This window comes from Misgurnus anguillicaudatus, chromosome 18 (assembly GCF_027580225.2).
Source record: "Misgurnus anguillicaudatus chromosome 18, ASM2758022v2, whole genome shotgun sequence".
Lineage (NCBI taxonomy): Eukaryota > Metazoa > Chordata > Actinopteri > Cypriniformes > Cobitidae > Misgurnus > Misgurnus anguillicaudatus.
Window position 1 is genome coordinate 33,058,904 of NC_073354.2, and position 14,949 is coordinate 33,073,852.

The 14,949-nt window shown below is 35.5% G+C and overlaps 1 protein-coding gene across 4 annotated transcripts in view; it reads left to right on the plus strand.

Annotated features, from left to right (window-relative positions):
• Positions 1–216: 216 nt before the first annotated feature.
• The window catches only part of snx9b (sorting nexin 9b), a 34,455-nt gene continuing 19,722 nt past the window's right edge, over positions 217–14,949 (plus strand). For 2 of the 4 annotated variants that reach the window (XM_055187121.2, XM_055187122.2), the window contains exons 1-4: positions 219–523; positions 5,397–5,483; positions 5,631–5,705; positions 10,130–10,228. In XM_055187121.2, coding sequence (XP_055043096.2) covers positions 512–523; positions 5,397–5,483; positions 5,631–5,705; positions 10,130–10,228 — 273 coding nt within the window. In that variant the 5' untranslated portion in view covers positions 219–511. Of the gene's footprint in view, positions 524–5,396; positions 5,484–5,630; positions 5,706–10,129; positions 10,229–14,949 lie in introns of all 4 variants that reach the window. The other 2 variants (XM_055187120.2, XM_055187123.2) reach the window with 2 other exon arrangements.

Genomic DNA, 14,949 nt, shown 5'->3' on the forward strand with positions numbered 1-14,949 from the left:
TAAAAGAAACCTAATCCTATACATTTTTGTTTGTTTTATTGAAACCCGATTCTACATGAACACATTCCATACAGAATGTTATAAATAGTGCACATCACATATTAATGATGTATATGATATAGTATTGTATGTATTGTATAACTATAACCTGCGACTAATATTATTCATATGAATAAATGCGCTGACCAGACAAACAGCAGCTTGTAGAGTTTTTGTGCAGGGCACGCGCAAGTGAGTTTGTTTCCGGTCTCTCGTATATGTGAAACTCATCTGATCAGCCCATGAGTGTTTGAAACGACGAGTTTGGATTTACACACAAAACTGCCTAACTTCATTCTTTTAAAGGATAAAGTACAAACGACTTGACTTGGCAAAGCGATGGACTAAAATTAACTACTTCGTGAAGTTTCGTTTTCGCAGCACATATATGTGTGGATGAAGAAGAAGAGAGAGTGTGTGTTTATCGCCATTGAACTACATGTTTCTGTAATGACTGGTTAATGTGAGGATAATGGAAACGAAGGTAAGAAAATATTTGTGTTTTTATGGTTAAGTTTCGTGATCCGTGTGTTTTCATTACTTTAAAATCAAAGTAAGTTTGCGCTGCGAAAACACGCCGATATGTTTGCCTATATGTGCTTACACGCTTCACTGGCATAATAACTGAATTGTTCAAGTCTCTATAATGTATTTAAAATGTTGTCAAATATCGAGATTTGATATTTAAAGGATTGCTTAGGGCTTTCTGGAAGCGTAGGAAAATATGGATCATTAGGAGTCTTGTGACATTTTAGGGAGACCATGACATCATTCGCGGTGCATGCTGGGATTTGCAGTTCGCCAAACATTAGTTAATCATTGTGTTAGTAACTTATTAATCGTGCCATTTGGCTAACAGCTTTCTAAATGTAAACCCTGCCTGGACAGTTATATTAAACTTTACGTTCTTATGTAGTTTCTAAACCTACGGACCGACAGCAGTGCCCCATTCATCTGTTAAGATGTCTTTACAAATGTTTGATCTCCATATACTTGTATTCACTTTTATTCTTGTGAGTCAACAGACCACATCATTTTCATTTTCAACACCACATCCTCATTGCTGAAAAAAGCACACAAATTTTAATAGTTTTCTTTACAAAACCACTATGAAGCTGTTTACCATTACAATCATTACAAAATTCCTTTATGGAGCGTATTGTGGATCTTTTTCCTGTCGGAGTTAATGCCGTTTTATTGGTTCCCAACAGCTAGACAACATCATACCAACAGAACCCAGCACATTACTAGTAGAGACCCCACAGAGTCCTTCATAGTTTACATTAAAACCAACAAAATTCCCATTATAACCAGGACACTTTCTATTGGTTTATCTGTGTCTTAAAGACTTGGTCATCCACATGTACTGTAATGTGGTTAGTGATATTGACACAGTTTCATCATTAGTGCCATAATAGCATGTTTCATTTCTTTCACACAAAGACTCTGTGTGAGAAATCCTTGTAAAAGCTTTACAGAGAGATCCTAACACACTGTTCATACAGATCCCACTGTTTACTCCTGGAGAATCATGTGTATGTGTTTTTTTTGTGTTAGAATAAGAAGAGCTTTGTAGTGTTTTTTCTTACTGTGGATTTCCTTAAGTTGTGGCCATTTGTATGCGTTTATCACAAAATCTTTTACCAAATTTCATAGCTCTTGAGTGAATCATATGAAGAAATTTCTGGGTTGACTCGTGTGTCATACCACATCAGAAGAAAGAAATGCATTTATTTTTTGTAATAAGAAAATCACGCCTTTACACATTCTCTTTCAAGAAGGAACGTTCTCATTACTGTAATGCTAATAATAGGTCATTGTGGTGATGTAATACTGATATGGCTGCATGATATTGAAGGGAAAATGTGGTTTACGATAACTTGCCAAATGATACGATAAACTATAAGCCATACAATCGTACTTTGAATTTGTACAAATATTTTTAACTTATTGAAATATTAAAAAAAAAAACGGAGCATTATTAGGGCTGCAAAAAGAGTATTCCTGATTAATAACATACACAGGGGTCCCACAGGTCCTTGAAAGTTTGTGAATCTGGGGAAAAAAATCAAGGCCCTAAGTTTCCGAAAAAATACATGCACCGATACAGGGCATTGAAAGTGCTTGAATCTATTTTATTAAAGAAGTTTTCTGGGGGGGGATCCATATTATTCACTGTGTAGTGTAGGATAATATCATCAACATTCTAGACTTTTTAAGCACACGTGTTAAACTGTTCACTTTAAATGCTTATATATTCTATATGCGAATGTTGATTCATACCAAAATGCTTTTTTGCAAAGTTGTGTTTGACACATGAAAACGTCTCGGGTTACGTATGTAACGGTTGTTCCCTGAGAAGGGAACGAGACGCTGCGTCTCTCTTGTCATACTTCCTGCGTCTCTGTAACGCCATCTTTGGCAATATTTCAGATAGCGATATACTTCCTGGCTCCCCCGTCATCCTGTCTTTGTCATTTAGCCTCACCATTGGTTGAATTTGAAATACACATTCAGACGCACTTACCCTTGGAAGCGTCCCCAAAGTGTCACCGCAGTGATGCAGCGCGAGTTCCCTTGAAAGGGAATTGTAACAATGTATCTTAAAAGGTAACACGATGTAACCTTGCTCTCACTTGCGATTAATCACAAATAATCGCATACAAAATATAAGTTTGTGTTTGCATAATTTGTGTGTGTGTGATATTATTTTATATACATTTGTTTTATTTATATTACACACAGTACACAAACGTTTATGTTATGCAAACATAAACGTTTATTTTTGTATGCAATAAATCGCGATTCATCTTTTGACAGCACAAAAAATTATATAACAAACATACGTGTTATAAATTCATTGTAATCGTTGATCATCTTGCACACGTCATGGCACAAACAGGCACTCACTTTTATGCCTCTGTTTTTGGTAAAATTTTGATTATATATAATCACTGGAAGTATTCAGTTTTTGCAAACTATTGAGATATGCATCTCTGCTATATTTTCTGTGATTTCGATATAATGTGGAAATCTACATTAATCATACTAAAATAGAAATCATGCCGTACTTTCCGGACACAGATTTTCTAACATAAAAAAGGAAAGATAGTACCACAAATACGAATAGTGTCTTTTTATTCTTCTTTTCACTCCAAAAGACAGTAATGCAGTGGCAAAAACTTCAATGGTTCTAGACACAAGTATCAGTAGCTACGTTTACACGCAACCTAATAATCCTTTTGTAATTGTATTGATGGCTCAATTGTATTAAAAAGCCTTCAGCTAAACACCTTGATTAATACGATTAAGGTCGACCAGATGCAAATTTTGATTTGAAAGGGATGGTGTAGTCCGAACTGTGATCCGATCAGCAGGAGAAAAGTTTGCATGTAAACGCGTGAATCGTAGTATTTTCTCAATCATATGTAAAAATACATTGTGCACATGCACAGAACATTTGTGCTCAAGTTCACGTCTTATATTTAACTTTTATTTACATCTCACATAATTCTCGTCACAGAAACATGCAATAGCAAGGCGATGGCACCACGCATTATTAAGGTAATAGAGTCAAGCACTGAACATCACGTCTTTCATAGCATTACATAAAGCTATAAAATAGCGTTGGGCCTTTTGAAAATTGTGTTTTCATTGCTTATATCAGAAAAAATCTTAAGAACAACTTTCTCCAACTAAACTTTGACTTTATACATTTATCCAGAGATAAAGCATGAACTTGACGAGAGATGCTGTGCACCGGGTGGCGTTGCCAGGTCCTCTGCTTTTTTCAGATTTGGGCACTGTTTAAACTGTCTCGGCAGGTTGTTTTTTCTGCAGGTTAAAGATGAACGAATTTTTCATTTGTTATTGGTTTTTGGGCTCTGAATAGTCCTTAGGGATGCTTTGGGCTAGTTTTGAATGTCCGTTGGGATGGTTTTGATATGCAAAGCTGGCAACCCTGGCTGTGCAATTGCGTATATGGGTGATTCTCACGAAAACTTGGTTTAAAAAAATGTCAAGCATTAAAAAGTAAAAATTGCTTAAATTTACTTTTTTTCCCACCAGACATTGAAAAACAAAGTCTGGAGTAAATGGGAACATTAATTTAAAAACTTTTACTTATCATTTAACACTTTTTGTAACATAATTAAAAAAATTAGTCCTTAAAAATCTCATTACCGCAACAGGCAGAAAACATCAATACTGACATATTTTTAAAATGACATGACAAACCTGAAAGAGCATAATTTGGAGATTCTGCACATGCATTTAAAAGCAAAGTATTATGCTTCTATTAATTAAATTAACATTTAATAAGCATCTGTTGCGGTAATGATAATCAAAATGTCGTGTAAGCATTCTGACAAGACAATATTTCAAATTAACTGTAAAAAATTGATCTTACCTGGTAGCCATCTTGAAGTAACTGGTCCATGTGCTTGGTCACTCAAAATCAAACTTTATTAAAATTCTGTATGTGTGCTGAAACTGTTCTCAAAAAGTGTTGCGGAGGATGAGAACATCAGGCATGGACACATCATTTTCCTAATTTTTCTTCATTATTATTATACATTAATATATTCAGTAAATATTTTTTCAGTCATCTAAAGTAGTCTAGCAAAACATCCATTTATTTTTTTCTTAATATTTTTGGGTTAATTTGATTAAATTACAACATAACGCATGTTCAAACACAGCCGGACACATTGCGGTAATGAGAATTTCAGCAGAAAATGAGATAAAATTTACAATTATAAATTCTTATGTTGAAATCACACATTGTGCAAGGTAGAACACAGTATTGTGTTAATTCTGATGCTTTTTAATGTTACTATATTACACATTTTAAAGCTAAAATCATTAGTGCCGTGGTGTTTCAATGGTTTCGTGAGAATCACCCATATGTTCGGTTCCGATTATATAGAATGTACATGTAAACAAACATTTTAATTAGATTGCAAATTTAATTCAGTTAAATTGACAAAATCTTGTGCATGTAAACATAGCTGTCTTGCAAAATAAAGCTGTATTTGTAACTGTAACACAATCGTTTTTTTATTTTATTTTGGAGGACATTCTGTGCTATTAAGGATTATATTGGTTTATAATACTTAACAACATTTATTAACTTAAAATATACCAGAGTGAAATAAACATAAAACCAGAATGAGTTAAATATTAATCAGAGCAAAGCTAAAGTCATGTGCCTTCAGTGGTGACTGAAAAATCCAAGGAGAACAAGTTGAGCCAGTTTAATTCCATATAAAATTAACAATTACTAACATGTCCAAGCAAATGTGTTGTCTGTATATACATGTGCCTTGTTGATGTTGGTATATCATCTCTACACACAGGCACAGGTGTTATATGACTTCACGGCCGAGCCTGGAAATAATGAGCTGTCAATTCGAGAGGGTGAGACAATCACCATTACCAATCAGGTGGGTTAATCGCTTTGCATTTTGCATTGCAACCCTAACATTTCATAACATCTGTCTCCTTGTTTCTGTCTTATTGCATAGGCTTGAATGCATGTGAATCTATAAAAATATTCCCTGTAAAGATAATCAGTTTCCTACTGTTAACAGAATGTTGGTGGAGGATGGATCGAGGCTCGAAATTCCAGAGGAGATGTCGGACTGGTACCAGAGGACTACATTGAGGTAATAACTGGTGTAAATACTTTTTTGGAAATACTTTACACATGATTTGCAAACAGACACATGGATGGATAGATATATGGATGGATGGATACATGAATGGGTGTATGGATGGATGGTGGATGGGTGCATAGATATATGGATAGATGGATAGATACATAGATGGATGGGTGAACGGGTGGTTGGATAGCTAGGCAGCAGCCATATCACCCTGTAGCCCAAGACCTGATGCCCACTGAAGGTAAGTAGGGTTGAGCCTGGTCAGTACTTGGATGGGAGACCTCCTGGGAAAGCTGGTAGAGGTGTTAGTGAGACCAGTAGGGGATGCTTGCTCACCCTGTGGTCTCTGTGGGTCCTAACACCCCAGTATAGTGATGGGGACACTATACTGTCAAAAAGCAAACATTTTTTTGGTGGGTGTGTCAGATCTGCAGTCCAATCAGCAGCAACATGTAAATAAACCATGCGGTACTAAAGAGACAGCTCACACAATGGGTTTAAGTTGTAATGTAGTCTTTCATTTTGCAGTGACTGTAACATTGAGCGTATTTTACAGTATTTAACACATATTTATAACGATTTCTTCAGGCTCCGGAAACATTTAAAAAGAACACAAAGAATGGCCTTCTCAGCTACCGTAGTTGCAACTCTTGCATCATTAGAACAGTGTGTTCAACACATTTTTGTTTAAAAAATACGTTTCTGTTTAAAAAACGTTGTGCAATGCTTTGTCTGGGCTGAACGCAGCCCTGGTGTGTGGTGGACGTTCTGGCGCAATATGGCTGCCGTCGCACCATTCAGGTGGATGCTGCACATTGGTGGTGGTTGAGAGGAATCCCTCCTTTCATATGTAAAGCACTTTGAGGGCTGCAGAAAATAGATAGATGGATTATAGATACATGGATGGATGAGGGGTGGTTGGATGGATAGATGGACACATGGATAGATACATGGATGGATGGGTGGATGAATACAATAATAGATCGATAGATGGATTCCTTGATAGATTGATGAGTGTGTGGATGAATGGATATATGTGTGGATGGATACATGGATGGGCAGATAGATGGATGGGCAGATAGATGGATGTATAGATGGATATATTGTTATGAGAATACTTGCCAAGACTCTGGTATTTGGAGACAATTTTGTGTTCGGTCAAACACATATTGATTCTGTGTTTGCGTGCTTTTACAAATGCGTGCCTGTGTGTCCATTGTCTTTGCGCACAGAAAACAGTTTACTTTAACATCAAGGTTTAGAAATACATGCAGATGCTAAACTTTCTATAAAAATAGTTATATGTTTCTGAATGATGCTTATTTGAGCCATTATTATTATTTTTAAAGAGCACCTATTGTCCGATTCACGTTTTTACATTTCCTTTGGTGTGTAAGCGTGTGTTAATATGCAAAAGGTACAAATCCCAAAGTAAACGACAACGCGAGTTATCGTCTCCAACGTAAATCTCTTTTCTTGGACTACAACAAACACACGGATTGTAGGCAACAGTTTACTTCCTGGGATTGATGATGTAGACAAGATCGACATTATCACAATTCATCCCCCTTTGACTCACAGCCTGTAAGTTAAAGGCGGAGTCCACGATGTTTGAAAAACGCGTTGGAAAAGGAGACGGGCCGACTACCAAAACACACTTATAGCCAATCAAATCAAATCAAATGCCGGGTTGCGTATGTGTGGGGTGGGTCTATCAACAGAAAATCCCGATTCTATTGGGGTAGGGGCGTGTTTGTTTAGGTGATTTCAAATATCAACATTGGCTTTCAAACATCATGGACTCCGCCTTTAACTTCTGTCAGCATTGCGACCGAATCTTTCAATCATGGTAAGGAGCTTCACATTTCCAGCTGACGTCAGAGATTCAGGCCAATCACAACGTACAGATTAGCTGGCCAATCAGGGACACAGAGCTTTTCAAATCTGTGCGTTTCAGGAAGAGAGTGAAATCTGGAGCTACAAAAATGTACAGTATGTGAAAAATATATTTTTTTTAACCATAAACCACGCGAACACATTGTATTATACTAAATACACAAAATAACATGGTTTTTTAGCAATGAAATAGGTGAACTTTAAAAAGCTTTAAAACTTAAAAAAATATTTTGTGTCTCTTCTGACTGGGTGGACCAGCCGTCAATCTGAGTGACCACCATGACCCTTATATAGCCTCCCCACTGGTTTGTTAAACAGGAAGTGTTTTCTTTTCCTGTGACCATTCAGTGATTAAGTGTGTTAGTGTTTGAGGCGGATAGGGAGGTCTGTGTGTGTGTAATGCTGAATGAATGTGCCACTTCATCAGTGAAGAAATGCATTTGCTTTCGATGTCGATCATGAAAGATACAGCTGAGTATTTAAGTGCTTTAGTCCGTTCGTAAACCAAATATAACTTTATTAGAAAGACAGGAGACATCTTGATTTGGCAGTGCACACAGCCTTCATAAACAGTTCAATGTCTGTATAAATAGGCTGTGAAATGAGTCAGACAGATTTTGGCTACATACATCTCATACGTCTCTCCTGTCCTGTTATAGCTCACAGCTGTAAACACACAAACACTTCTTTCATTTTTTACAAACCAAACACCGTTCATATGGTCACACTTTCCAAATTTACTTTCTGTGAGGGAAAACAGCTGTGGTTTTTGGTGCTTGCTGATGAATTTGCAATGATTTTGCAGGCAACATTGGGGATATTGGAGTCATTTTGCACTTTTTGTTCAGCTATATAGTTTCCTAAAGAGTGCATTCAATATGTGAAATTTTGGTTAAAATCTTATGATGAGTCTAGGAGCATCAAAGTTTGATTTTAAATGATTGATTTCACATTGATTTCAATTAGAGCTGGGTATCGATTCAGATGTTCCATATCGATTCGATTTACAAGCTATCGATTCGATTTCGATTCTTAGTTAAATTTTCGATTCCGGTTCTCAGGTAGGTTTTTATACTCGATTCTCGATTCAACTCAATGAATATAGATTTAATACAAATACTAATTAATAAAATAAAACAAATAATATTAATAAAACAGAACAGTGAACAGCAGTTTACAAGTGGGTAATTAATAAAAATAAATTAAAAATCACAACATGTCTTGCTTGCGAAATCTAAAATGCTTCCATACCTCCATTCAATGTTTGCGGAAATGATATGAAAAAAAACGATTCTGCTTTTTGAGAATCGATTTTTAATCGACCACGTTTTAAAAAACGATTAATCGAAAAATATTTTTTTTGCCCAGCCCTAATTTCAATCTTTAATATGACCTTACTTACTCAATATTATATCAATTATTAGGGATGGGCAATATAAACGATATGCAATATAAACGATATGCAATATAAACGATACAAAATTGCCATACGATAGAGATTTTAATCGCGATAATGCATGTTAATTACGCAACTGCGATAATGCATGTTTATTACGCAATCTAGCCACAAAATTTTGAGCCACGAGCTGCAGCTGGCTGCAACGCATTATCATATTCGTCATTTTGAATAAACATGGCTGAAAGCGTCAACAAAACAGAGGAGCTCGTGAAAAGACCGGTGCAACATCTACTATTTGGACTTGGTTTGGATTTAAGCTGTCCAACAAGCAGCAGGAAAATATACTCTGTAGGGCAGGGGTGTCCAATAGGTCAATCGCAAGGCAATGCCGGTAGATCGCACATAAGTTAACTGCTGCTCCACAAGCGAAATTGGCATTATGGTCTTTAATTGTGAAACACGCAAGTCTTTTTGAGTTGTTGCGCCTTTCTTTTCAAATGTGTTTTTATAAATCTTATGCCAGGCCACTGCAGCTCAGTCGTCTAACTTCCAAAATTCACTAGGATATGCATTCTTGCCTTCACGCAGGAGCTGATCCACTTGCCTTCACGCAGGAGCTGATCCACGGTGTGTGTGCTATATAACCTGTTCTGAAACGAGTCTATTAAAGCAACACCAAAGAGTTTTTTTTACCTTAAAATAACGTTTCCAAACTTGCTTTATGGCAGACCTACAATCCAATCAGAGCCAGCTATGCTGCAGTAGGTTAAATTATTTACGACAGTGGTAATGGACAATTACGCTTCTAACCTGTAGGGGGAGCAAAGAGCAAAAACGCTTTAGTGTTGCTTTAAAAGTAACATATCGCAATACATATCGCTATCGCAAGAGGCAGCAATGCATATCGCCATATAGATTTTAGGCCATATCGCCCATCCCTATCAAGTATTATATCAAAAGATATCAAGCTTATATTTTCACACATTTTTTTTTTTAAACACATTATACGGTTTAATAGTTTTAATTGGTTAGCCTTGTTTAAGTTTCATGTTGCTTTTAAAAATTTGATCAAATAAAGTTATTAAGATTGTGGGTTACCTCTATATAAATCCATCTCCTTGTATTTCTTGAGGTAAACAAGGCACAACTTACAATCTCTGGAGGAAATGCCGCTCCTCTCGACCTCTCGTTTTTCGACAGTCACATGCCGACCCCGGCCAGCAGCGCACAGGTGAGCCACAAAGAAAACAAAGGAAAATTTTACATGTAAATGCCTCATTTTGTTGCCTAATGCTGAACTACAGCAGGTTTAAACAACATCAAGAAGGTTGTATTTATGTCTGAATGATTTTGTCCTGTTCTTGCTCAATTTAAAGCTCCTTCTCCAACTTCCTCAGAGTAAGCAGACAGGAAGGGAGATTACAGCTTTAAAACACAAAACATCTTACTCGGAATTGAAAAATGTCGATGTAGGCAAACCGTAAAAGCTGAAAACAACATCATGTGTTGCGTTGTTAGTCAGTGCCTGAGGGTCCAGATGTGCATGACAGTGACCACGTTTACATGCCCACCAATAATGCGATTATTTCCAATAATGCGAGTAAGGTCTTAATCGCAGTAAGATGTTTACATGACTGGAGCTAACCTCTTCACTCCGGTTTACATGCAGTTTTTATTTTCGGATTATTCACACAAAGTCCAATGCAGAGCACAAATGATGAACTCACATACATGGTCCACTGTTTTAATTTACTTACGTTAAATGACAAACACGTTGTTATAGATGTATTTCATTATCCGGTGCCGTGATGAAGATATAAATATGACAGTGCCTGTAAAGGGCGTTCACATTATATAAAAATATAGTTTTAAAAATCGTTTTATATTAAAGATAATAGCAGAGCTCACACAACAACTATAACGATAGCGATTTTGGCACATGATGAACGATAAACCATTGACAGCCAATCAAATCTATTTGAACTTGAAGTGCACGCGCACTTAAAATGCAGTTAGAAAGCTCATTCATTGCTGAGGTTATAACATAAAATTACCTCAGTTATCCAGAGCTGATGCAGTTGTTGCTGTGACATTTTTCTACCACACTGACTACGCCAAAAGGTAAGATATTAACCTAGTACATTCATTGTTTAGTTACGCGAAACGCAGCGAGTTACATCTGCTGGTTTCCCGCTGTGTAAATGCAACAAGAACAGCATACATTCAGTGACATGTAAACAATTGCAAAAAAGTTTTTATTACAAGAAATATCCAATATTAGGTAATGCCGCGCTCGTTGAGCGAATTAGCATGAAGTTATCATTATGATGTGGTCACTGATATATATATATATCGTTATAATGTCCCTTAAAGCTTTTATACAGTGCTGTCGTGTTATTTGAGCTATTTCTGAATGAAGACAGACTGCTGACAGCGAGTCGTGTTGGCAGAATTCATGTAAAACTTCCTAATGTCAAGTTTAAAACGAATTTGTGCTTAAGGTGCGTGACTAAAACACACGTGCACTTAATTAGTTGCGGTATAAATGCGATTAAAGCATTTACATGGACGCATACTGCGATTATAAACGGCGTACGCCACCTCTTTTAATGCGACTATACTTACTGCGATTATGAGCTTAATCGCATTATTTTTATCGAATTATTGCGTTTACATGAGGTAAAGTATAATCGCAGTATTGACAAAATCCCATTATAATCGCATTATTAGGGTGCATGTAAACGCGGCCAGTGTTGATATTAATATACAGGATTGAATGTTCACATGAATGAAACGAAAGCACTCATTTACATGTGTAATTTTTTTGTTCTGATGAACATGAAGAAAGAAATTTTGAGGAAAGTTTAACCAAACCGAAGCCCCATTGACTTGCATAGGAAAAAAGAATACTATGGAAGTCAATGGTGCTTCTGATTGCTTTGAAATTTATACAGGTTTGTAACAACATGAAAGCGAGTAAATTATGAATTTTGGGTGAACTATTCCTTTAAGTGTGGGTTGCATGCTTCAGTGCTGAGATTTCATTTCAATTCAGTTTTTTTAGAAATACAATGATTTGGTCAGCAATATTTTGAAGAGTGGGAAGCTGTGGTTAACACTTGATTTCAGTTGCAGAATGTTTGTCTCCATCAACCCTGCACTTCATAAAGTCCTATTAAAATTTAAACTGACAAGCACTTGATACTTTATAATGATAAATCCTGCAAATAAAAAAAAAATGAATCTCACATTTGTTTAAGTTGTTTAAATCTGGACCTTAACATTTGTTATGTGGTCATGAGCTACAGTATCTGTTCTGTTATCTTGATCAGTTATCAGACTTATAAAGCAGGACCAACCTGTAATGGCTGGAGAAAATGACTTATGATGTCATTCCAAAGAATAAACTTGATTGGTCAGTCAAGTAAAAGACTTTAACCTTACAGTAACTTAAGCAGGTGTGTATTCTAAGTGTTTTAAGTAAAGTCTGATAACTGATATGCCACCAGCTAGACAGATAACCATACAATTTACAGTAGCATTAAATATTAGTCATCTCTTTAATTTTTAGCAAAGCTTTGAGTGTTTTCAAACATTGATATCTGTCTTCTGTAACATGTTTGATTTTCCCTTTCTGAAATGTTCTCTTCTGGAGGTTTTGTTATAATTTATTTACCCTCATTACTTTCCACACCTCTGACTTACTCCAAAAACAGTGCAACAGTTTTAAAAAAAAAAGTTTTAAAAAAAATGTTCACATCGCTCTGTCATGCAGTGAAAGCTACAAAACCATCATAAAAAAATAGACCATGTGACTGTATTTAATATATGCACTATATTTCAACTCTTTGAAAGCCAGAATTGTGTTAGAAACAGAGTTAAATAGATAGTTCACCCAAAAAGTAAAAACAAATACACATAAAAAAATTTTGAAAAATGTTTGTACCCAAACAGATCTGGGGCACTATTGACTTCCACAGTATTATTGTTTCTGCTGTTGAAGTCATTGGTGCCCCATGTCTTCTTGGTAACAGGCATTTTTAAAATATCTTCATTTGTGTTCAGCAGAACAAAGAAATGTTTTCAAGTTTGGAAACACACATTAAGATATTTTTGAAAATGTTTGTAACCAAACAGATCTAGGGCACAATTTACTTTTATAGAATAATTTTATACCCCACTATGGAAGTCATTGGTGCCCCACATCTGTTTGGAGACAGACATTTTTTTGAATATCTTCATTTGTGTTCAGCAGAACAAAGAAATGTATTTAAGTTTGAAAACAACGAAGATATTTTAAAAAATGTTTGTAAGCAAACAGATCTGGGGCACCATTGACTTCCACAGTATTATTTTTTCTGCATTGGTGCCCCAGGTCTTCTTGGTAACAGACATTTTTAAAATATCTTCATTTGTGTTCAGCAGAACAAAGAAATGTTTTCAAGTTTGGAAATACAAACATTTGTCAAAATATCTTAATTTGCAAACAAACAGATCTGGGGCACCATTGAATTCCATAGTAAAAAAATCTACTATGGAAGTCATTGGTGCCCCATGTCTGCTTGCTAACACACATTTTTTTCAAAATATCTTCATTTGTGTTCAGCAGCAAAGAAATGTATTCAAGTTTGGAGACACAAATTGGGATATTTTTAAAAATGTTTGTAACCATACAGATCTGGGGCATCACTGACTTCCATAGTGTTATTTTTTCCTACTGTGGGGGTCATTGGTGCCCCACATCTGGTTGGTAAAAGAGTTTTATTTTTTAAATATCTTAATTTGTGTTCAGCAAAACAAATTTTTTCAAGTTTGGAAACACAAATGAAGATATTTTGAATTTTTTTGGTAACAAAACAGATCTGGGGCACCATTGAATACCGTAATAAAAAAAATTCTACTGTGGAGGTCATTGGTGCCCCAGGTCTGCTTGCTAACACACATTTTTTTCAAAATATCTTCATTTGTGTTTAGCAGCATAAAGAAATGTATTCAAGTTTGGAGACACAAATTAAGATATTTTTAAAAATGTTTGTAACCAAACAGGTCTGGGGCATCACTGACTTCCATAGTATTATTTTTTTCCTACAATGGAAGTCACTGGTGCCCCACATCTGGTTGGTAAAAGAGTTTTTTAAATATCTTAATTTGTGTTCAGCAAAACAACTTTATTCAAGTTTGGAAACACAAATGAAGATATTTTGAAAATGTATTGTAACCAAACAGATCTAGGGCACCATTGAATTCCAAAATATAATTATTTTCTATGGAAGTCATTGGTGCCCCAGGTCTGCTTGCTAACACACTTTTTTTTTTTTCAAAAAATCTTCATTTGTGTTTAGCAGAATAAAGAAATGTATTCAATTTTGTAAACACACATTAAGATATTTTTTAAAAATGTTTGTAACCAAACAGATCAGGGGCACCATTGACTTCTATATAATTATTTATCCTACTTTGGAAGTCAATGGTGTTTGTTTGGAAACAGACTTTTTTTTAAATATCTTCATTTGTGTTCAGCAGAAGAAAGACATTTATTCAAGTTTGGAATACAAAGATATTTTGAAAAATGTTTTTAACCAAACAGATCTGGGGTAGCAATGACTTCCATAGTCATTTTACTATGGAAGTCATTGGTGCCCCACATCTGCTTGGTAACAGACATTTTTTTAAATATCTTCATTTGTGTTCAACAGAATAAAGAAATGTATTCAAGTTTGGAAACACAAATTAAGATATTTTGAAAGATGTTTGTAACCAAACAGATCTACGGCACCATTGACTTTTATAGAATAATTTTTTCCCACTATTGAAGTCATTGGTACCCCACATCTGCAGACATATTTTTTTAAGTATCTTCATTTGTGTTCAGTAGAACAAAGAAATGTATTCAAGTTTTGAAAATGTTTGTAACCAAACAGATCTGGGGCACCATTGATTTCCGTAGTATTA